The sequence below is a fragment of the Lobosporangium transversale genome (assembly GCF_002105155.1).
Source record: "Lobosporangium transversale strain NRRL 3116 chromosome Unknown BCR41scaffold_19, whole genome shotgun sequence".
Classification (NCBI taxonomy): Eukaryota; Fungi; Mortierellomycota; class Mortierellomycetes; order Mortierellales; family Mortierellaceae; genus Lobosporangium; species Lobosporangium transversale.
The window spans coordinates 496,463-516,284 of NW_019028997.1; the positions used below are offsets into that span (position 1 = coordinate 496,463).

At 40.3% G+C, this 19,822-nt stretch overlaps 6 protein-coding genes across 6 annotated transcripts; 1 reads left to right on the forward strand and 5 right to left on the reverse strand.

The window, feature by feature from the left end:
• Positions 1-66: 66 nt before the first annotated feature.
• On the reverse strand, positions 67-559 carry BCR41DRAFT_353986 (hypothetical protein). Its single transcript, XM_022024244.1, has one exon. The coding sequence runs from the start codon at positions 471-473 to the stop codon at positions 228-230; it is 246 nt and encodes an 81-aa protein (XP_021881269.1). The 5' UTR covers positions 474-559; the 3' UTR covers positions 67-227.
• Positions 560-798: 239 nt separating this feature from the next.
• On the reverse strand, positions 799-2,125 carry BCR41DRAFT_322896 (Gcp-like domain-containing protein). The gene is made up of 2 exons (XM_022021487.1): positions 1,691-2,125; positions 799-1,517 (listed from the first exon to the last, which is right to left on the reverse strand). Exons 1-2 carry the CDS (start codon positions 2,046-2,048, stop codon positions 847-849), a joined length of 1,029 nt encoding a protein of 342 aa, XP_021881270.1. The 5' UTR covers positions 2,049-2,125; the 3' UTR covers positions 799-846.
• A 3,451-nt stretch (positions 2,126-5,576) lies between these two features.
• BCR41DRAFT_396481 (hypothetical protein) lies at positions 5,577-6,493 on the forward strand (the record flags this gene model as incomplete). The annotated part of the gene is made up of 2 exons (XM_022028806.1): positions 5,577-5,669; positions 5,759-6,493. 2 exons carry the CDS (start codon positions 5,577-5,579, stop codon positions 6,491-6,493), a joined length of 828 nt encoding a protein of 275 aa, XP_021881271.1.
• A 3,098-nt stretch (positions 6,494-9,591) lies between these two features.
• BCR41DRAFT_353988 (hypothetical protein) lies at positions 9,592-11,880 on the reverse strand. The gene is made up of 2 exons (XM_022024245.1): positions 11,754-11,880; positions 9,592-11,660 (listed from the first exon to the last, which is right to left on the reverse strand). Exon 2 carries the CDS (start codon positions 11,438-11,440, stop codon positions 9,788-9,790), a length of 1,653 nt encoding a protein of 550 aa, XP_021881272.1. The 5' UTR covers positions 11,441-11,660; positions 11,754-11,880; the 3' UTR covers positions 9,592-9,787.
• An 854-nt stretch (positions 11,881-12,734) lies between these two features.
• On the reverse strand, positions 12,735-14,029 carry BCR41DRAFT_396483 (hypothetical protein; the record flags this gene model as incomplete). The annotated part of the gene is made up of 5 exons (XM_022028807.1): positions 12,735-12,886; positions 13,105-13,376; positions 13,501-13,577; positions 13,725-13,916; positions 14,024-14,029. The coding sequence occupies 5 exons, from the start codon at positions 14,027-14,029 to the stop codon at positions 12,735-12,737; spliced, it is 699 nt and encodes a 232-aa protein (XP_021881273.1).
• Positions 14,030-15,227: 1,198 nt separating this feature from the next.
• On the reverse strand, positions 15,228-17,413 carry BCR41DRAFT_406194 (hypothetical protein; the record flags this gene model as incomplete). Its single annotated transcript, XM_022029390.1, has 2 exons — positions 15,228-16,941; positions 16,983-17,413. 2 exons carry the CDS (start codon positions 17,411-17,413, stop codon positions 15,228-15,230), a joined length of 2,145 nt encoding a protein of 714 aa, XP_021881274.1.
• Between the last annotated feature and the right edge of the window lie 2,409 nt (positions 17,414-19,822).

Below are 19,822 nucleotides of genomic sequence, written 5' to 3' on the forward strand. Positions count from 1 at the left end.
TCGCGCACGGAGAGAATAAAAACGATCGGAGGGACTGAAGCCCGTGAGAACTTTTTTTTTTTTTTGCCTGCACCTTATACTCTCTCATAATTTATTTTTTATTCTTTTTCGATACTCGATAATCAAAGGTAACCAAGATCCCGTAATGAACTCCTTCCACCAATGCTTCGAGTTAATAAAAGATTTTTTTTTATTTTATTCCAGCTTTTTCAACTTGTTCTCTCTTTTTACAACTTGCGTTGTGTGTTTTTCTCACAGCTGTGCTCCAGATTATGTAGTGCTTCAACATCCTTGTCGCTGCCTTGATTTTCGATCTTGCGAATAGCTCCTGGATACATATCCCAATCGGGTTGGTGTTCTTGGTTTGTGGTTTGCGCTGTTTGTGCTCCAGCTGCAGCTGCAGCTCCATTGTGGACTTGATCCTTGCCACTTACGGGACCTTGTTGAACCTTGTTGGATGAAGATGTGTCCATGATGTGTAAATAGTATGGAATAGAGCTGGATAAAGATAGTGAACGGGTGTTTTTTTTTTTTTTTTTATCGTTATGAGTGTGTTATGAGGTTGTTTTTTTTTTTTTTTTTAAAAAAAAAAGAAGTAGCAAAAAGAAGAAGGAGGTCCATTGCTGCTATTTGTATGATTTTTTTCCTCTCTTTCTCTTTCTCTTTCTCTTTCTCTTTCTCTTTCTCTTTCTCTCGGCATAGCTGCATACAACACCATTGTCTCACTCTATCGGCCTACTTTCCTACTTCAGACACTATAATAGAAATATATAAATATATATTATTACATCACTGTTTATTCTATTGCAGTATGAAATCCTCCCTCTACATTTATTTATTCTTCATTTAGTCTCTCCACGCTACAAACACCTCGTCTGTCCTGAACCGTTGTGTACACCATGTCTTCTCCAAGGGAGTTGTATACCCAGTTTGATAAGCAAGAATACCTGCCTGTGCGATCATGATCCCATTATCAATACAAAACCTCTCATCTGTCGCAAACACTTTCCCATCACGCTGACTAGCCATCTGCGACATCATCTCCTGTAATCTCATATTACATCCAACTCCTCCCACAATCAACACCTCCTTCGAACCAATGTGCGCCATCGCTCTCTCCGTTGTCTCCACCAACATCGCAAAAAGTGTTTCCTGTAATGAAAAACATAGATCGGCCTCTGTATATTCTCCAGATGCCAAAAGCGCCGGTGCGTTCGTCTCGATATAGGATAACACCCCGCTGAAGGATACGTCCATACCCTTGACTGTGTAGGGCAGATCAATCAATTTGGAACCCTTCTTTGCCAATTGTTCTACATTATAACCTGGTGCAGGATCGTTTGGTAAACCAAGGACTCTGGCGAACCGATCAATGCAGTTTCCGACCGCGATATCCAATGCCTCTCCAAAGATCCTATACCGTTTATCTGCGTAAGCAATCACCTGTGTGTTCCCTCCAGAGACATAGAGCACTACAGGATTTTCTGCCCCTGTGATCTGACGGCCCATTTCAATGTCTAATTTTTTTTTGTTTTTGGGCGATAAAATATAAGGATGCAAAGAAAGTGATCAACAAACATGCGCTTTCTGGCCACTTTTTCACATGCACGTGTATATACCAGCTTTTTTTTTTTTTTTTTTTTTTTTAAAAAAAAAAAAGAGAAGGAGAGGAGAAGTAAAAAAAACTTACGTCCAACACAGTGATTGACACCCACGAGTTCTTTATTCCACATCAATGCCAATGTCCTAGCCACGGTTGCTACGCTCGTCAGAGGCCCTCCCATACCAGGCCCCTTTGTGAAGCAAATGACATCGATATCCTTTGGCGTGATATTTGCTTCTGCCATCGCGTTCTTGATCAACTCTATGATAAAGGTACGATGGTGTAGTGCCGTGTCCTTGGGTAAGAACCCTTCACCCGGTGGAGGGTGATATGTGTGGCGAACATTCGAGAGGATAGTCACGGTCGGTGGTGTGGTCGACATGTCATGTTTAATCAATCCAACACCCAATTTATTAGCGCTTCCTTCAAGTCCCAATGCGATCATGGTATATAAATCTTGATAATTAAAGGTCGGCGGTGATTTCTCTTTTTTTCCCTTTTTTTTTTTTTTTTGAAGAGTTGAATTGAATGACGAGAGGTGATGGCAGCTGTGCAATTTGTTCACAAGATTAAGGTATCAAGGTTACATTACCTAGTCCAGTCCAGGCAGGCTAGATGCACTAAGCCACTTGAGTCTTAAATCGGCACACAAAAAATAAGGTTTGATATTCTTTCAGACCCTGAAGATTTTTATTTTACTCCTTCACAGCACCTATCTTACTATGAAGGCTTTTGTATATTTCCCTTCCAAGTCTTACCAAAGCACGCGTCTATCTAGACGTTTGTTTGAGGGGAGGGTGGAGTTTTGTTGCAGTCATTTTAATGGATTTTTACTATAGTTAGGATCTTTACCTCCCCCCTCTTTTATTTAACGAAGATCCCTGGACCATAATAAACCAAATCTTTCTTTCGTTTTCGTTACTTTTTATGACCCTGGCATGTTTCGTTGACATCGATAGCATGAATGGGCTCTTTACAAGGTCTTGAAGACTGGAGATCATTTTTGCGAGTACGTCGGTAGTTCTCTGCTTACCACATTGGATCCATCGCTTCGATATATTGTTTGATCCTATAGAAAATATTTAACATGGATACACACCTATCCATGTCGCTCGTAGAAAGATCCGTAGTTATGCTTTTGCTTTGTCCTTGATAAATCTAATAAAGCTCCAATAAATACTTTATGGGTATGGTATGTATGCTCTCATCTTACTCCCACATGTTTTACTACAGTGCCGCTCATCTAGTCCCATTGTTTTTGAAGTGGTATTGACTACCATTTTGGCGTACATCGATCATCCTCTCTTTCAAAAGGAAAAAATAAAATAAAATAAAATAAAATAAAAAATAAAATAAAATAAAATAAAATAAAATAAAATAAAATAAAATAAAATAAAATAAAAAATAAAATAAAATAAAATAAAATAAAATAAAATAAAATAAAATAAAATAAAATAAAAAATAAAATAAAATAAAATAAAATAAAATAAAATAAAATAAAATAAAATAAAATAAAATAAAATAAAATAAAATAAAATAAAATAAAATAAAATAAAATAAAATAAAATAAAATAAAATAAAATAAAATAAAATAAAATAAAATAAAATAAAATAAAATAAAATAAAATAAAATAAAATAAAATAAAATAAAATAAAATAAAATAAAAAATAAAATAAAATAAAATAAAATAAAATAAAATAAAATAAAATAAAATAAAATAAAATAAAATAAAATAAAATAAAATAAAATAAAAAATAAAATAAAATAAAATAAAATAAAATAAAATAAAATAAAATAAAATAAAATAGATCTTTTCTTTCATGTATCTTGTGTGTATCTTTAGAAAAAAAAAAAGATGGTGTGCTCTCGGCAGTACACCAGACCAAAATGTGGTCACATATCTAAAAGACTACAAAAGCCCGTGCCCAAAGGCTTTCAAATTCAGTGAACATTATGAGTCTTCGAAAATAAGCAAGGAAATGCTCCCTAGACATGGATGCATATCGAAAAATATGTGTCTAGCCATGTTGTTGAACAGCAGGTAAATAAAAATACAAACCCGGTGGTTGCGTCGGTGATTTACCAATCATATTTCAGTCATTGCAAGAACGCGTTGTAAAAGAAGAATAACAATTCGATCTCCCCCTTTTTTAATTTTTGATGAACGGCACTATACTTGTCTACTTGACTGCCCAAAACCTTTCATCTCATCGTAGCGCATCGTGCCCTTCCAGAGCTTGAGAAGTTAGCCGCAGAGAGGGAGTGCACCGCATCATATGCCTGTCCAACTCTCCACGCCAACCTTTTTGTTGGGAGTATCTTTGATTTCGATTTGCAAAGAGTATCAGTGAGAGGGTTTCCCACAAGTACACCATAATGCCTCAACAGCCGTGCTTGATAGGACTAAAGCGAGTAGGAAAGGAGCAATCAGCTTCATTGTAGAAATGCGAAGTTTTTCTTTTCTTTTCTTTTTTCTTTTTTTTTGAGTCAAGAAGAAAACAAGTAATGTTGAGATAAGAAGAGGGTAGGTTGTCTGGATATAGTTATATGAGAGGTCTTCCTGGGAGTAGAGCCGGCTTTATATAAATAATGGGCGTCTTGTGTGACCCGGGTACGAGTAAAAGGGCAGAGAACTGAAGAGACAAAGCAAATAATATGTAAAGGGAACTCGGGGAATAAATACAAGGAGTACGAGAAAGGAATGCTTGAATGTCGTGTATAAAGAAAAAGAAAAAGGGTAGGAATTCAAGCTATCCAGTAAAGAACCAAAGCGCCACGAGAGGAAAAAAAAAAGAGGAGATCAACTATTACATTACGCTAGCAGGGCTTGAGTTGACGTTTATTGCTTTTTCGTAATAAGCTCATAGAGGGATCAGAATCGTATTTTGCCTCATCATAGTCTCCTTCCGAGAAATTGATTATTTCATCCATGATAATGGTACCATAAGAACCTCGTCCTTGGACTCTCTTGAAAAACTGGGTAAAGAATGACCTGGGCATTGGAATATTGAAGGTTAACGTGGCTCTACATATCTCCATACCATACCAGAGAGAAGGATCCCTAGAGTGAAAGATCCTTTGAGAAAGGGAGAATAAAAAATCTCAAGAAATAGTATGAATGGAAATGTTGCGTTTTATGTCAACACATTCTGTTCATTCTGCTGCAGATTACTGGCAATAGTTTGAATGTCCTCATCACAAAAGGTTGTAGTTGCAAACATCGCAATATGTATAGTACGGCAATGAAAAGTTTAACAAGATTAATGCCTCGGAAATAGAGGACAAAGACGATAGTAACAACATCTCATTTACCGAATCTGGACTCCCAAATCGCTAAGCTCAATGATGAGAACAAAAATTTCATATCTTTTGGACGTTGATGACGCTTCCCCACTGCTTCCTCGGAGCTGTCCAAGTCATAAGATCGGAACATTTGACGGCTTTAATGCTTTCTCAAATGCTACAAGGTCAGCTTCGGACCGACCCCAGTTGAATGCGATGTCTAACTCATAGACACAACTTGCATTGGCCAAAGCAAGGAAGAGTTCTTCAGCTCTTATACTGGATCCCAATTCGATTACTAGTTTGCCAAGACGCTTACTGTATTTGCCACTATTCATCCCAATTACATTTTCGAGTGCTTTCTGATCTTCCTCTTTATACCTCGTTTCGGTTGTGCTCCTTTACAAGTTGTCAAGTACCTTACCTTTACCGCTAGTTCGAAGGAATGTGTTCGCTTTTTGAAGATTGGCCCCTTCAAGCGCTTCACAGTCATCGGCTGTGTCAATATTACTCAAAACTGCATTTAATAGAGAGCGCTTTCATGTAGTCGAGTGATTTATCGATATAAGCATTGACTAGATTTGGGATACATCCATTATATCCTTTGGTGGAGGATCAAACCCTTGTTGGAAGTTTAAAATGGCATTATGGCGACTATGCATGGCATCTTGTATCACAATAGCTGAAAGCATGGTCAAGGCTAATGCAGTTTTGGTCACTTTGGACTTGAGGGACAACCAGATTAAGAAGGAAGGGGTTATGGCATTGTTAGATGCGCTCAAGGTTAGTACGATTTTGACCAGTTTGGGCCTCTGAACACCCCAGTTATGGGACGACTATCGGGTAGGGGTGTGGCAAGTTCATACTTAAAGGATAGCTCAATTGAGAACGAAGGAGCCCTCGCGATCTCAGAGACACTCAAGGTTAACACGACTTTGGCAAATTTGAACTTGGAGTACAACAAAATTGGGAATGAAGGAGCCTTCGCACTCTCAGAGGTGCTTAAGACTAACACGACTTTGACCATAATGTACTTGGGGAACAAAAAAATTGGGAATCAAGGAATCCTCGCATTCTCAGACGCACTCAAGGTCAACCAGACTCTGACAAGTTTGAACTTGATTTGGAACTCAATTGGCAAGGAAAGAGCCTTCGCACTCTCAGAAGCGCTCAAGACCAACAAGGCTTTGACAAATCTGAGCCTGTGGAATAACTCAATCGGGAACGAAGGAGCCCTAGCACTTTCAGAAACACTCAAGGTCAATACGGCGTTGACAAGTTTAGACTTGGGGAGTAACTTGATTGGGAAGAAAGGAGCCCTCGCACTCTCAGAGGTACTCAAGGTCAACACGACCTTGACAGATTTGAGCTTGGGGGATAACAAAGTAGGGAACGGAGGGGCCATCGCATTCTCAGAGGCGCTCAAAACCAACAAGGCTTTGACAAATTTGAACTTGTTTCGGAACTTAATTGGGAATGAGGGAGCTCCCGTACTTTTAGAGGTACTCAAGATCAACATCGCTTTGACAAGGTTGGAATTGAGTCATATGTTAATCGCGAAGGAAGTATCTCTGGCAATATCAGAGACACTCAGAACCAGGCACTAAACAGGACACAGCTTTGAGTACATTTATTTTACGTTATCTCTAAAATAAAAAAATAAAAAAAAAATAAAAAAACACAATTGAGAATAAAAATAAAATTAAAAATAAAAATGCGCGAAATGAGACATGTGTAATTTTTTCTCCCGCTCTATTTTGTTTACATGAGTGAAAAGCTATTGCCTGCAGCCTAAGGAACCAACATACTTTGGTTGGAAGAAAGACTTCATAAGCCGCCAGGCTTCTTCCTGCATCCAGAAGCTGAGTCGATCCTCCTGGGAGATCTCAGATAGGTTGGCCCTTCAAGGTGACCACTTCATGGAAGATAAGATGCTGTTGTTGTTGTTATTGTTGTTTATTTACAGTAATATCAGCATTGTTTCCATTTTATCTACTGCCGCCACGCGTTTTGTGTCGTCCATTCTCGAATCGTACATCGCCTGCGATGACGCCTGATCCTGGTCACTGGCTTTGAATACTACCGAATTAACCCTATCGGACATAGTATAGCACTAATGATCCCTTCTTAGCTCCTTCAGGCAAAAAAGGTCTTTATCTAGGATGTCATGGAGGCACAAGGGGTTTTATGAAAGTCTATATTGAGCTGGCATAATAAGGGGTCAAGTTGAAATAAAACCATGCACAATTTTGGCGTATATAGATGGGGGCTTTATTTGTTACGAGTATGGCCTGTGCCTATATACATAGATAGGTTCCTAAGTAATAAAAAGAAAAGTTGACTGATAGGTTACCTTGGACTCATTTTTTTTGTATGTTAGTGTATGGCGCCTTAAGACTAGAAGACTAGAAGGGATTTTTACAAAATTTGCCCCGCTCTTGGTTATTGCTCGCCAATACTGTACAATTGGGTAACCTCAGCTCTGTGGTATCTGCTGGTATCGAGCTAATTGTCTGTTGAGAGATTCGTTGAAGAGCTGAATTGGAAAAATAGCCTTTATCTTCGTTTGATGGCTAGTCACTTTGACTTCATATCTGTCTTCAGCATAAACACGTTCTATGCAATCGCGACTGTAGTATGTAAGAATATATAGGGCTTTAAGTGTTGCTATGCCAAATCTAACAAAAAGCAGAAGGTCGAACCCTTCAAGATTCACCGCCAAAAAAAAAAAAAAAAAAAAAAAAAATACACACACAAACTGGACTCAATAAATACGTATAATATGTTTCTCATGGTGAGTATATATTGTCTCTGTTTTCTTTTATTACAAAGTCATTCATTACAGGCCAAGGAGGACCTTGGAGCTTCACAGGCGTAGAGATGAGCATAAAAGAAAAACTGCTTTGAAAAATGTATGGATAAAAAAAATATGTATTAGGTTGTATAGTTTTTCAAATTTGCTCATTCATGTTGCAAAGAAAGAACATGACTACAAAAGGCTTTACCTAACCACATTGAACCTGCCGCACTCATGGCCCTTATGGAGCCTTCACAATTAGTATAAAAGCACTCTACTCATCAGTGTACTAGTCTAGGACAGACATTAATGAATACTACACATTCTTGAACTCCAAATGACTGTGGCTATTTCCAATAGAGGTTATAAATAGGGATAGCAGTGAGGGGTTCCCGTGCTGATAATTCAGGTAGTTATAGTATCGATAGTACTGAATGTAACTAATAGTGCCATACCGATACTAGACATGCGATCCGTGGCTCTTCTCACAGCCACATCAGTCCAGTTCCAGTAATCTACGCATCAAGACCCTACACATCACTAAAGATTCTTGCAGTTCCACTTTCTTCTCCACTTCCATTATGTCCTAACGTATTCCAGGTGCACCTGGCAAGCCCCTGCATAAGCCTGACTTCGCCTCAACGTTTACTGACAACTCAAAATGTTATGAATTGAGCCCTTCTCAGTCTATGCCACCATCATAACACGAGAAGCTTGTGGCTAGAGTGAGGCCATCAAGTGAATGATACGTTATGTAAGCAAGCATATCACTTTTGTACTTGTTCTTTAACGCGATTGCGATGGATGCTGCTGAGCCACAATGATGATCATATATATCAAGACCTGCCCTTTACTGCTTGGGCATGAGCTGTACAAATATGAAGCTGGTGGTCCTTTAGAAATGTGTAAAGAGAAGAACAATGACTTTTAAAAGACTGGCGGCTGTTTCTATCTAATGTAGGTCTTCAATCCTTCTTACTCTAGGCGCTTCCGGATACATTCGAGATGGGCATAGGCATAAACATGGGGCCTTTACTTGATTCGATCAACTGATATCCGTAGCAAAGTGTTATAATTTGACTTGTGATTAAATTACTTTGTAGTTCACCGCTTAGTTGGTATCTAGATGTCAACAAAAGAGCCCACAGTATCCCTTGACAATTTGATGAGTCATTGACACTAATCCTGCAGAGACCTTGAGTAGCTCTGGCTCCTTTTCTAACGATATGCTTCCACCTGCAAAAAGAACATCCCATCATGAGGTTGCAGCTGGCTGTAAATGTAAGGTCAAATGATACTTAAGGAATTGACAATATTGAAGAGTGACAAACAAGAACAAACGACTTAGGGTACTATATGAACTATCTATAATACAACACACAGCTATACGTAGGAGAGACCACCCATTTAGCGCACCTGTCTTGCGACCATTTATAATAAAGCTTTTGGCCAAAGGACCTCACTCCTACCGACTATGGCCTCATTAGAGAACATCACTTTTTAGTTCTCTTCTGTCTAACTTTAGGCGGTCCTTACCGGAGTGACATCCCACAACGGCCTACTCCTTCGTTAGGACCCTACTTTGACTGGCACACACACTTCTAGATGTCTCTGGCACTTATATTCTCTTTGGTACTCTTTGCATCTGATTCAGCAAGCGTCCCATCGTATTTTCTCTTAGTCTCCCTTGGGGCTAATAAATAGAAAACCCAAATTCCCTTGGACACTTTTCTTTGATGCTCACACGTCTCTCTGTCTTTATAATGCATTTGATGGCCATATTTGGTTTGCCTTTAGAGAGAGCTGCTACAAAAAGGATGAGCTTTCAATAATCCTCGGATGCTAGAGCCATTTAGCAAGCGAGGGGAGGAGGAATCGATCAAAAAAAAAAAAAAAAAAAAAAAAAAAGCAGCGCTGCTACGGACGCTTAGCTGCCGTAAGTCAGCTTTTAATCCAAAATAAACTACTATCCGTAACCACTAAAGACCTCATCACTACTTCAATGATCAAACCAATCAACTAAATCAGAAAATGACTCAACGCCAGCCAATAATAAGCGGCATTAACAGCACCAGAGTTATTTACTTATCGATTAAAGCATTCCTCATACAGAAACCTTCAAAGCCATGTTTTTCTTGAGTGCCTCTGACAGTGCCAGAGCTCCTTCATTCCCAATTGAGTTGTGACTGACGTTCAAATTAGTCAGACTGGTGTTTGTCTTGAGTGCCTCTGACAGTGCCAGAGCCCCTTCATTCCCAATTGAGTTGTTCCATAAGTTCAATTTGGTCAGACAGGAGTTTGTCTTGAGTGCCTTTGACAGTGCCAGAGCTCCTTCATTCCCAATTGAGTTCCAAGTCAAGTCCAAATCGGTCAGACTGGTGTTTGTCTTGAGTGCCTCTGACAGTGCCAGAGCTCCTTCATTCCCAATTGAGTTGTATCGTAAGTCCAAATTGGTCAGACTGGTGTTTGTCTTGAGTGCCTCTGACAGTGCCAGAGCTCCTTCATCCCCAATTGAGTTGTACCGCAAGTTTAAATTGGTCAAACTGGTGTTTGTCCTGAGTACCTTGGAAAGTGCGAGAGTCTCTTTATTCCCAATCGAGTTAGATGCTAAGTCCAAAGTGACCAAAACCTCGAGTGAGTTTATAAGCCGTCGAAAATCACTAGCTCTCATGCTTCGAAGCCTCATCCCAAAGGATAACTTGCAAAGGTGTGACGATTTTACGCTTTGTAGATTGGAAAGATATTTGACATCCGGAGGAAGCACAACATGAATCGTTTTCATATTGTTAAGTTCTATGATGCCTACAAGTTTTACATATCGTGTTGAAAATAGGTTCCTGGCTATGCTTTCTTGAGATTCTCCAAGGTCAAGTCGAAGGATCGATACACTCGATACTCTCAGTGCATTCTTCAGTCCTTCCAGATCAGTCTTGGTCCAGTCCCAGTACTTGCTGAATGTGATCTCCAACTCGTAAATATGTTTAGCTTTGGTCAAGGCTTCGAAGAACTCTCTAGCTCTGATCCTAGATTCCAACTCAATGACCACTTTACCGAGCTGTGAGTCATATTTGCCTTCATTCATCTCCACAACATCTTCAAACGCTCTCTGTTCTTTCTCTTTATATGTTGAGCGATAGTGATCGACACAAACCCATTTGACATGGCCTGCTTCTGTCGTGATCCTGTACAAGTTGCCAAGCTGCCTGTTTTCATCATTGGTTTGAAGGAATTTGCTCAGTCCTCGGAGATCTGCTCCTTCAAGTGCTTCGTAGTCCTCGATTGTGTTGATGTCTTTCAGGGCCGGATACTCCACAGAAAGTGCTCTCATATAGTCGAGTGAATAATCAATACCGGCTTTGAGATTTGGGACTGACCCAAGCGAGGCAGCCAAAGGCATCCCTACGCTGAGGCACTGTAAAAGGATGATCATGTATTTCCCATACTTTTGAAAGAACTCTGTGCTGTTTCGGATCTCATATCCTTCATGTCTGGCAAGATGAGTTTTGTTCTTCTGGCTGTCCTTGCTTGCCTTTTCAGAGCGATCCTCGCATTCACATAGGAAGTGAAGGCGAACCTTGTTCCTCAAGACATTCATTGGATCCCATTTGGTGCTGTCAACAGGCAGAATGATAAAGAGTCGAGGAATTGGATACTCGTGTAGCTCAAAGGTCTGGACAAGGATAGCATCAGCTTTCTGTTGAAGGATGGCAAGTCTGTCAAGGGCTTGATGCTGCAGTTTAACCGTCTCCGATTGCATTTTAGGGGTTTCTATCACTAACTCCTTAATCTCTTCCAAGCTTTGAGCAGTAACAGATGGGTTCTGAGAGACTAAATTATCCGAGTCTCTCGACGTTGGCAAATGGACAATGGCGTTGCTGCTACTGTTGCTTTCGCTGTTGCTACTACTGGACTGTGATACTTCCGCAATGACGTCTAGGATCTTGTCAGGATAGAATGCAATGCGCAAAGGCTCGATCCTATTAGAAAAAAAGACGTGCCAAATTGTCAAATTGGGTTCTTTTTATTTTTCAGAGCAATTGACAAAGTCGCCATAATTATAAATAATTTACCAGGTGCCGTTATGGTCTGCAAGGAATGGAACAGGATGCCCATCAAGTTTGAATCGGAGCGCACCTGGAAACACTTGTTGAATGTCTTGCAAAGTCACACAGTGCGACAAGTTGCCATTGCTTGTGGAGATGGAGGCAGTTCTGACACAAACTTCCTCAATGAGGTTGTTGTATCGGAATTGTTGGTATTGAGGTTCTGTCATTTCGGTGGTGATTCAAGGGATGATGACAAGATGAAGAAAAGAGAAAAAGTTGTCTCATTTCTCAATGTTAGGAGATGCTAGTTGATTGTTTTTCAGCTTAGCCTCTTAAAGTGGCAGGGCTGGGAAAATTATGCATGAATCCAATGGCTGTGTTTTATTAGGACCAGCAATTAATGGTTTGCCTCCTACTATGATTAAAGTCCGATGATACGATCGAGAGTGGCGAGTACAGAAGTGAAGTCAACCTGTAAAAAAACGCGTCTCGAGCTACCAGTATGAACAGCACAGCCATAACAGCGCACCACACTTGGGTGGTCAGTGAACCTATGCATTTTTGCCATTTACTGTCTAGTAATTTGGATCCAGGTTGGGTTTCGCTCGAGTACATATTTAATGCACGAGCGCTGTCAAGGTCATTGAACAGTATGCTTCAAGGCACATCTCCCGGAAGAATCACTGTAAAGGAGAACTCTCCTATCCGTCCACTAAGGTGTGGTGTGTGGCTATGATCGATCATCTTGGCTTTAGCACGACTGACCCATGCGAACTTTGTTTGTTAAAAAAAGAGAGATGATTAATCTTTTACAAATGCCTTTAGGATAATTTAGGGGTAAGTTACTTACTGATATTTTACTTTCATCGGTAAGTCACTTACTGATATTTTACTTTCATTGGTAAGTTACTTGGGTAATGTTTGTGAAACGTGATCAGTATATTTTACTGCAAGCAGGTGTGTGCGGTACATCAGTACGAGTCACTGGTGGCAACTAATATGTAATTAATTGGGTTCTTGAATAGGTTTCTTAGTCATCAAAGAGGGCTCATAATCGACCTTCCTGCTCCTGACGTCAGATGCTTTGTTACCAAATTGTTCTTCTACTTCTTTCCAATCCTCTCGTGTCGAGCTTGATCCAAGTTCGCCAATACGCACTGTGATATTACCGCCATATAAAATACACACTATCCCACGCCAAACTAAGCATCTTCATGCCCAGAAGCCGTTGGGATATTTTGAAGATATTCAATCTCAGGACATCTATTATATACATATGTATTAGTATCAATTCATACTCATAAATTCCAAAGGAAAACCGTTAGACTCACTAATACACTACTACATTAATAAACTTACAAAAACTCCATTATACGGATGATTTTCAGTTCTTCATATTTGGCCTCTGCAATATCAAAGGGCCATCCACTATCCTCTTCAGCTTCTAAGTGGATGCGCCTGCTATAACAGTATCGACGGAGATGTCGTGTACTTATGTCATAGCCAAGTTTCTTGATCAGTATATCAAATATAGCCTGTTGCCTTTCAGGAACAGAGAAAAAATCTTCTTGTCGAAACATATCAGCAATGTCCTTGAAATTAGAGCACGACTCTTCATGGGCATCATCGATAGTATTTATGATCCCGCTAAGAGCGGTATTGATATAAAAGATGAAATAAGTAGGTCAACTTTAAACCAGTAGTATGTTTTTTTTTTTTTTTTTTTTTTTTTTTTAATTATTGTTATTATTATTTGTTTTATTTTACTTACAAACAATCTTTTCGCTGTACTTTGTTGCGATCACTCGAGGAGCCAAGGAGCGCCTCCTCAGAGTGATATGTCTTCTCCTCCATTTCACTTGAGAAAGTTGTTTGTGGTGGGGAATCACGAGAAGAGCAGCCATACAATGTTATACAGGTATATCAAATTGTTAGGACTAGATGCTTGGCAGAGCTTTTTAAAGCGTAATCTGTAACACAAGCATTGATATTTACCTTCTGGTATAGATGCATAACAAGGTGTGCATATGATTCTTCATCGACTTTCAACTCCTCATCTTCAAACTCGTTGGCAAAAGTAACCATCATCACGTGCTCAGTTTTATGGTTATTCTTGTCACCAGATGCATCCGATGGACGACGCAATGTCCTGCTAAGCTGCGCCTCGAAACTACGGCCCAAGTCCTTCTAAATTAATGCACAAATTACAGGTGTTTAATGAATATTGCACCACAATAGAGTAATGAAGACAGCCTTCAGAAGACGATAGGAGACTGTTTCAAATCCTGACACACCTCCATAACTGATGAGAATGATACAGGCGCGTAGGAGGGAGTTGGCTTTAGGTTTATTATCTTACAAAGAACGTCTGTTAGTAGGATTGTTCTGTTAGTCACATAAGCCAATTAACATGAATAATGAAGTTTAATGTGGATCCAAAATTCTACTTTCAATTCCCAAAGCCAGATTAATTTGGCCATCTATCCGCACCCCAGCTGCACAGGCGACCCGTTACGTAAATCGCCCACCTCGAGATGGCATTACATTGGAAATGAAATTGTGCGCAATGGAAAACAATAACCGGAAGTTGAAAGATAAGTGAGAATTGAATGTGGATCACAGCACTACATTATCCGAGTATTTATTCATTCACTTTCTATATATAAAATTGAGATCCTATTAATGTGGGCTGGAGGGCCGGAGGGCTGCAGTGTTAGGAATGTACAAAATGGTATCCTTTTGTACGTGTGATCAGATATGCAATTAGACGAAATATGCAACACGCAAGATAAGAATCGAAGCTATTTCTATTACCGTGCGTGTTTGTAAATAGAAGCCAGTAAAGCACCTAGGTATGGAATTGAGCCCCGTGTATATGCCTTCCTTGAAAAATGTAGTGAGAGAAGAGATGAAGAGTGAAGAGTGAAGAGATGAAGAGAGTTGAGTTAATAAGATGAGAGAGCCGCGTTTTCCGTCCTCGTGATATGATTTAAGCATAACAATCACATAGGCGCACAATTTACATCACTGATATGTTTTCAGTAAAGGAGATCAAAAGTTATTTTTATTATTGATGCCAGACAGGATCCTTTTATTAAGGACGCGTCATGACCGCCACACAATGTTCTGACTTTAAGGGTAAAAATGGAAGTACTCTTGAGGTGCACTCGGTACGTAACATTCTCAATCCTTTCTCTTCCCTCTCCAGATTGGCTTGGCGATATTCTCAAGTCCCTTGGATACTTCCTTTGATTGTTTCCTAATTGTAAAGAGAGATATTACAGGCCAGTGCTTTTGCGACCTTGCATTGTGTGATTCGATTTTATCAAAAGACTGGCTCGAAATACCTAATATGCTAATACTCTTCTGCAAAATCACATAATAAAGCAGTTATGAACAATTGGCTGCTACAAACTAGTAATTTATATAAACTAACCTATACTCTTAACACTGTTTCAAATAATCCAGTCGATCAACCAGTGTTGAGCTCTAGCAACATCAGAACCCCTTGGCTACAACTGATGCCCTCGAGTTCAACACGGTTAAAGTCGAATTAACTTTGAGTGCCTCTGATAGTGCCAAAGCGCCTTCATTCCCGATTGAGTTCAAACTCAAATTCAAATAGGTTAACGTCTTGTTAACCTTGAGTGCCTCTGACAATGCTAGTGCTCCTTCAGTCTCAACTTCATTGCAGCGCAAGTTCAAAGTGGTTAAAGCCATGTTAGCCTTAAGTGCTTCTGATAGCGCCACAGCTCCTTCATTCCCGATTGAGTTAAATCCCAAGCTCAAAGTGCTAAAAACCGTGTTAACCTTGAGCGCCTCTGACAGTGCCAGAACTCCTCCCTTCCCAATCGGGTTACTATTCAAATTTAAAGAGATCAAGGTTGTGTTAACCTTGAGCGCCGTCGGCAGTGCTAGAGCTCCTTCCTTCTTAATTGAGGCATTCTCCAAGTCCAAAGTGGTTAAAGTTGTGTTAATCCTGAGAGCCTCTGACAGTACCAGAGCTCCTCCATCCTCTACCGGGTTCCCTCTCAAGCTCAAAGTGGTCAAAGCCTCGTTAATCTTGAGTGCCCCTGACATTGCCAGAACTCCTTCTTTCTCGATTGAGTTGAGAGCCAAATCTAAAGTGGTCAACGCCTTGTTAATTTTGAGTGCTTTTGACAGTGCGAAGGCTCCTTCATTCCCAATTGAGTTGTCCCACAAGTCCAACGTGGTTACAGTGGTGTTGGTCTTGAGTGAATCCGCAAGTGTTCGGAAATCATTAGTTTCAAGCCCTCGAGGCCGTAGCACTAAGGATAACTCATGAAGATGTGACAAACTCTTGGGTTGTAAACGAGAAAGCTCTATGAGGTTCGACATTAGAGCAATGCGAATCATTCTCATGTTGCTAAGCTCCATGATGCGGACAAGTATTTCATAAGGTGCGGATGTTGAAACTGCATTTCCCCTGCTTCTTTCTTGAAACCAAGCAAGTTCAAGTCGAAGAATCGATACATTTGGCACCTTTAGTGTATTCTCAAGCGCTACAAGATCAGCCTCGGACCAACTCCAGATGGATGTAATATTTAACTCATAATCACATCTTGCATCGGCCAGAGCATTGCAGAGCTTTTTAACTGGGGATCCAGATCCCAGTTCGATGACTACTTTGCCAAGATGCTTGTCATATTCGTCACCATTCGCCTCAATTACATTTTCGAGCTCTTTCTGTTCTTTCTCTTTATACGTCAAACGATAGTGGTCAAAACAAACCCATTTGGCGTGACCTGTTGCAGTTGTGGTCCTGTACATATCACCAAGTTGTTTGTCCTTGCCGTCGATTTGAAGGAATGTGCTAAGTTGTTGGAGGTCTGTCCCTTCAAGTGCTTCATAGTCATCAACTATGTTGATGCTGCTCAAGACTGGATACTCGATAGAGAGCACTTGCATGTACTCGAGTGATTTATCGATAGCGGCATCAGTCAGGTGTGGGGGAGGTATCAGAGAAGTAGGAGAGAGCATCTTCAACTTGAGCCACTCTAAAAGGATCACCATGTGTTTTCCATACTTGCGGAAGAACTCAGTGCTGTTTCTGATTTCATATTCTTCATGATTGGTGATATGGATTGGGGTTTGAATGCTCTTGTTTGCCTCGACGGTGTACTCTCCACTTTCACAGAGGAAATGAAGACGGATCTTGTTTCTCAGGACATTCGTTGGGTCCCACTTGGTGCTGTTGACAGGCAAAATGACAAATAGTCGGGGACTGTATACTCGTATATCTCAAAGTTCTGGGCGAGTATTGATTTAGCATGCTTTTGAAGGATGGCAACTCTGTTAGGAGTTTGATTAGTATGCTTCTGGATGATGGCTGGCTTGTCAAGGGTTTGACATAGCAAACAAGTGCTCTTTTCATCCTTTTCTTTGGATTCTTGTCGCAGTTGTAGCACCTCTAGTTGCAGCTTAAGCACCTTGTCATTCTCTTTGGCCTTCAACTGCAGTTTATGAATCTCTGATTGTACCTCAAGCAGTCCGTCGTTCCTCTCTTTGACATGCAGTTGCAACTCTTTAATCTGTTCGAGTTCAGATTTGGCCATCTCCGTTTGTGTATTTCTGTGCGCTGTAAGAGATGATCTGAAAGATTGAACCAGGGCTGAGAGTGACTGAAGAAGATCCTGAGAGGCCAGATGTACCGATTTCTTCATGGTAGGCAAACTAATGACGGTGTCGCTGTCGCTGTCACTGTCACTGTTGCTGTTACTGTTGCTGTTGATGCTGCAGGGCTTTGGTACGTCTGTAATGACGTCCAAGATCTTGTTAGGATAAAGGCAACGCGTAGAGGTTTGATTCTTATTAAGGAAAAAAAAAAAAGATAATGGATGTCAAATTGAGTTCTCATTTTTCTTTCTCAGAGCAACTGACAGGGCACCATAATAAAACAACATACCTATTGCCATTAGAGTCAGAAAGGAATAAAACAGGATGTCCATCCAACTTAAATCGCAGTGCATCTGGAAACACATCTTGAATGTCGTGCAAGAGCACGAAACATGAAAGGATGCCATTGCTTGCATTAGTGGAAGTAGTTTTAACAAAAACTTCTTCAATGATGTTGGCCTTTCGGAATTGCTGGTACTGATCTTTCATTTTCACTTGAACAAGACGGAATGAATCGACATTCTCATCACTTTGGAGTAAGAGTGAAGAATAAAAAGTCTTAATCAGTAATATCATCACGACGCACTCTGTCCACCGTTTACTTGCCTCCACTCCTTTAACGCATCTAGCAACATTTATCATTTTGCAATCCTTCTTCTCCAGCCTAAAGAAAAACAAAAACACTTTTTCGGCTACTTTTTTTCGCTAAATATAATGTTACAGAAACTCTATACTGATCTAGAAATGGCTGTCATTCGAGACTTTAAAGAATCGATTGATTGCATGGCTAAGTCTTTCATACTACTTTTACACGAAATACTTAATTTATTTTTTATTGTAAGTCTAACAGAGTCCGGACTTTCTCAGAGCTGTGACTAAAAATGATGTTGCAGACATTTTGGTCGCTGAGGTAGGTCCCGAATGGTGAGAGGAATACCCCGGCGTCACTGAACAAGTGTTCAGACTCAGTTGATGCGGATTGGATACACAGGTACGAACGCGCGAGGTTGGCAAGAGCCCCAAATGTGATATGATTTTCGATGCCAAATGACCTCCAATAGTCCTGAGGCTTGTCTTTAAAGTGATCGTGAGTATACAGCGGTGGGCGTACCGTTGCAGCGTACATCTCTACCGCAAACTTCGAAGTCATGTCGAGTAGATGAATATTACTTGCTTGCAATGGCTTCATTGAATTTGCATCTTGCTGTTCAGGTATCCCTAAGGCTTCATTGCACAGTCTTTTTGCTTTTGCAAACAGATTTCCATCATCAGCAACCATCGTATTCTGCAAGATGTCGAGTGATGCGAAAGCAGGGTTCAGGAATATAGAAATGAGCGCAGCATCTGGAATGTTTTGGAGAGACCAGGATTTTTTGATCAGCTCGTCCAAGCTTTGCCATAACTCCCTTCCCTCTTCCGTTTCGAATGTTGAGAGTGCTGGGAGCATGGTGTGGACCCTGAAATAGATTTGCGAAATGGTCGGGTTATCATGTTCGTCTGCCCAGCGTGTGAATTTGGTGACCAGCTCCAAGAGCGTGATAATTTCCTGCAGAACCCTGATCCCCTTCTCGTCAAGTATGTGTCGCCCGAGCTCCATAGCTTTCGCTTTTTCGTCCTTGGATCCTGAACTCATTGAGTTATAGGTCGCTGTAATTGCTTCAGAAACTCGGAGAACCCTTGCTGCCATGTAGTATTGTGAGCTACATCGTGTAACATTCGTTGTAGGCAGCTTGATCAACTTTTTCTTACTTTTGCTACGCTCATTGTTGAGTACACCCATAGCAAGGCTGGAGCTTCTGAAAAAGGTTGAGATCCTTTGACACTTCTCCATAATCATCTTAGCTCCAAGGCTTCGTTCCAATCCCTTGTTGATATACAGCTGTATTACATGAAACGAACAGGGAAGCCAGGCCAACTTCGTCTTTAGATTATAAAGATACATGGCTCTTTTTATGTTCGATCTTTGATTCGTTGTTGCACAGATCAGATGCTCTTCCAAATTCCACCTTGCGATTACATGCTCTAGAGTACAAGTTCCAGGACCAAAAGTGTTATTTACATAGGTCTCAACCAGACAGCAAATAGGCAGAGCTGAAGTAATTATACTCTTAACAAGTTTTCCCAATAGAATTTCTGCCGATTGAGGGCCATAAACACGTTCTATGCCAATCATAACTGAAACCGGTTGAAAGTCATGTGTTAGAAGTGAAATGTTACTCCAAAGAACTTCCTTTGATCACCGCTTGTCCAACTATCCGCTGTGATTGCGCCTTGAATTTTACGATCAGTGATGTATCTCGATTTGCCTCCACATATGCATTACACTTAAATCCATGTTTGATTGGATAGCGTCTGTGCTTGGAATTACGTATAATGGATTAAGTTGCAAACATATTGCCTTGAAAGAATCCGAGCCAATTAAATTGAAGGTCGCTCCGTTGTCGGCGATAAGCCTC

Coding starts and splice junctions, on each gene's coding strand:
- BCR41DRAFT_353986 (XM_022024244.1), bottom strand. CDS start 473: ATGGACACATCTTCATCCAACAAGGTTCAACAAGGTCCCGTAAGTGGC.
- BCR41DRAFT_322896 (XM_022021487.1), bottom strand. CDS start 2,048: ATGATCGCATTGGGACTTGAAGGAAGCGCTAATAAATTGGGTGTTGGA. Junction 1,518..1,690: donor TGTCAATCACTGTGTTGGAC/GTAAGTTTTTTT, acceptor AAAAAAAATTAG/ACATTGAAATGGGCCGTCAG.
- BCR41DRAFT_353988 (XM_022024245.1), bottom strand. CDS start 11,440: ATGCAATCGGAGACGGTTAAACTGCAGCATCAAGCCCTTGACAGACTT.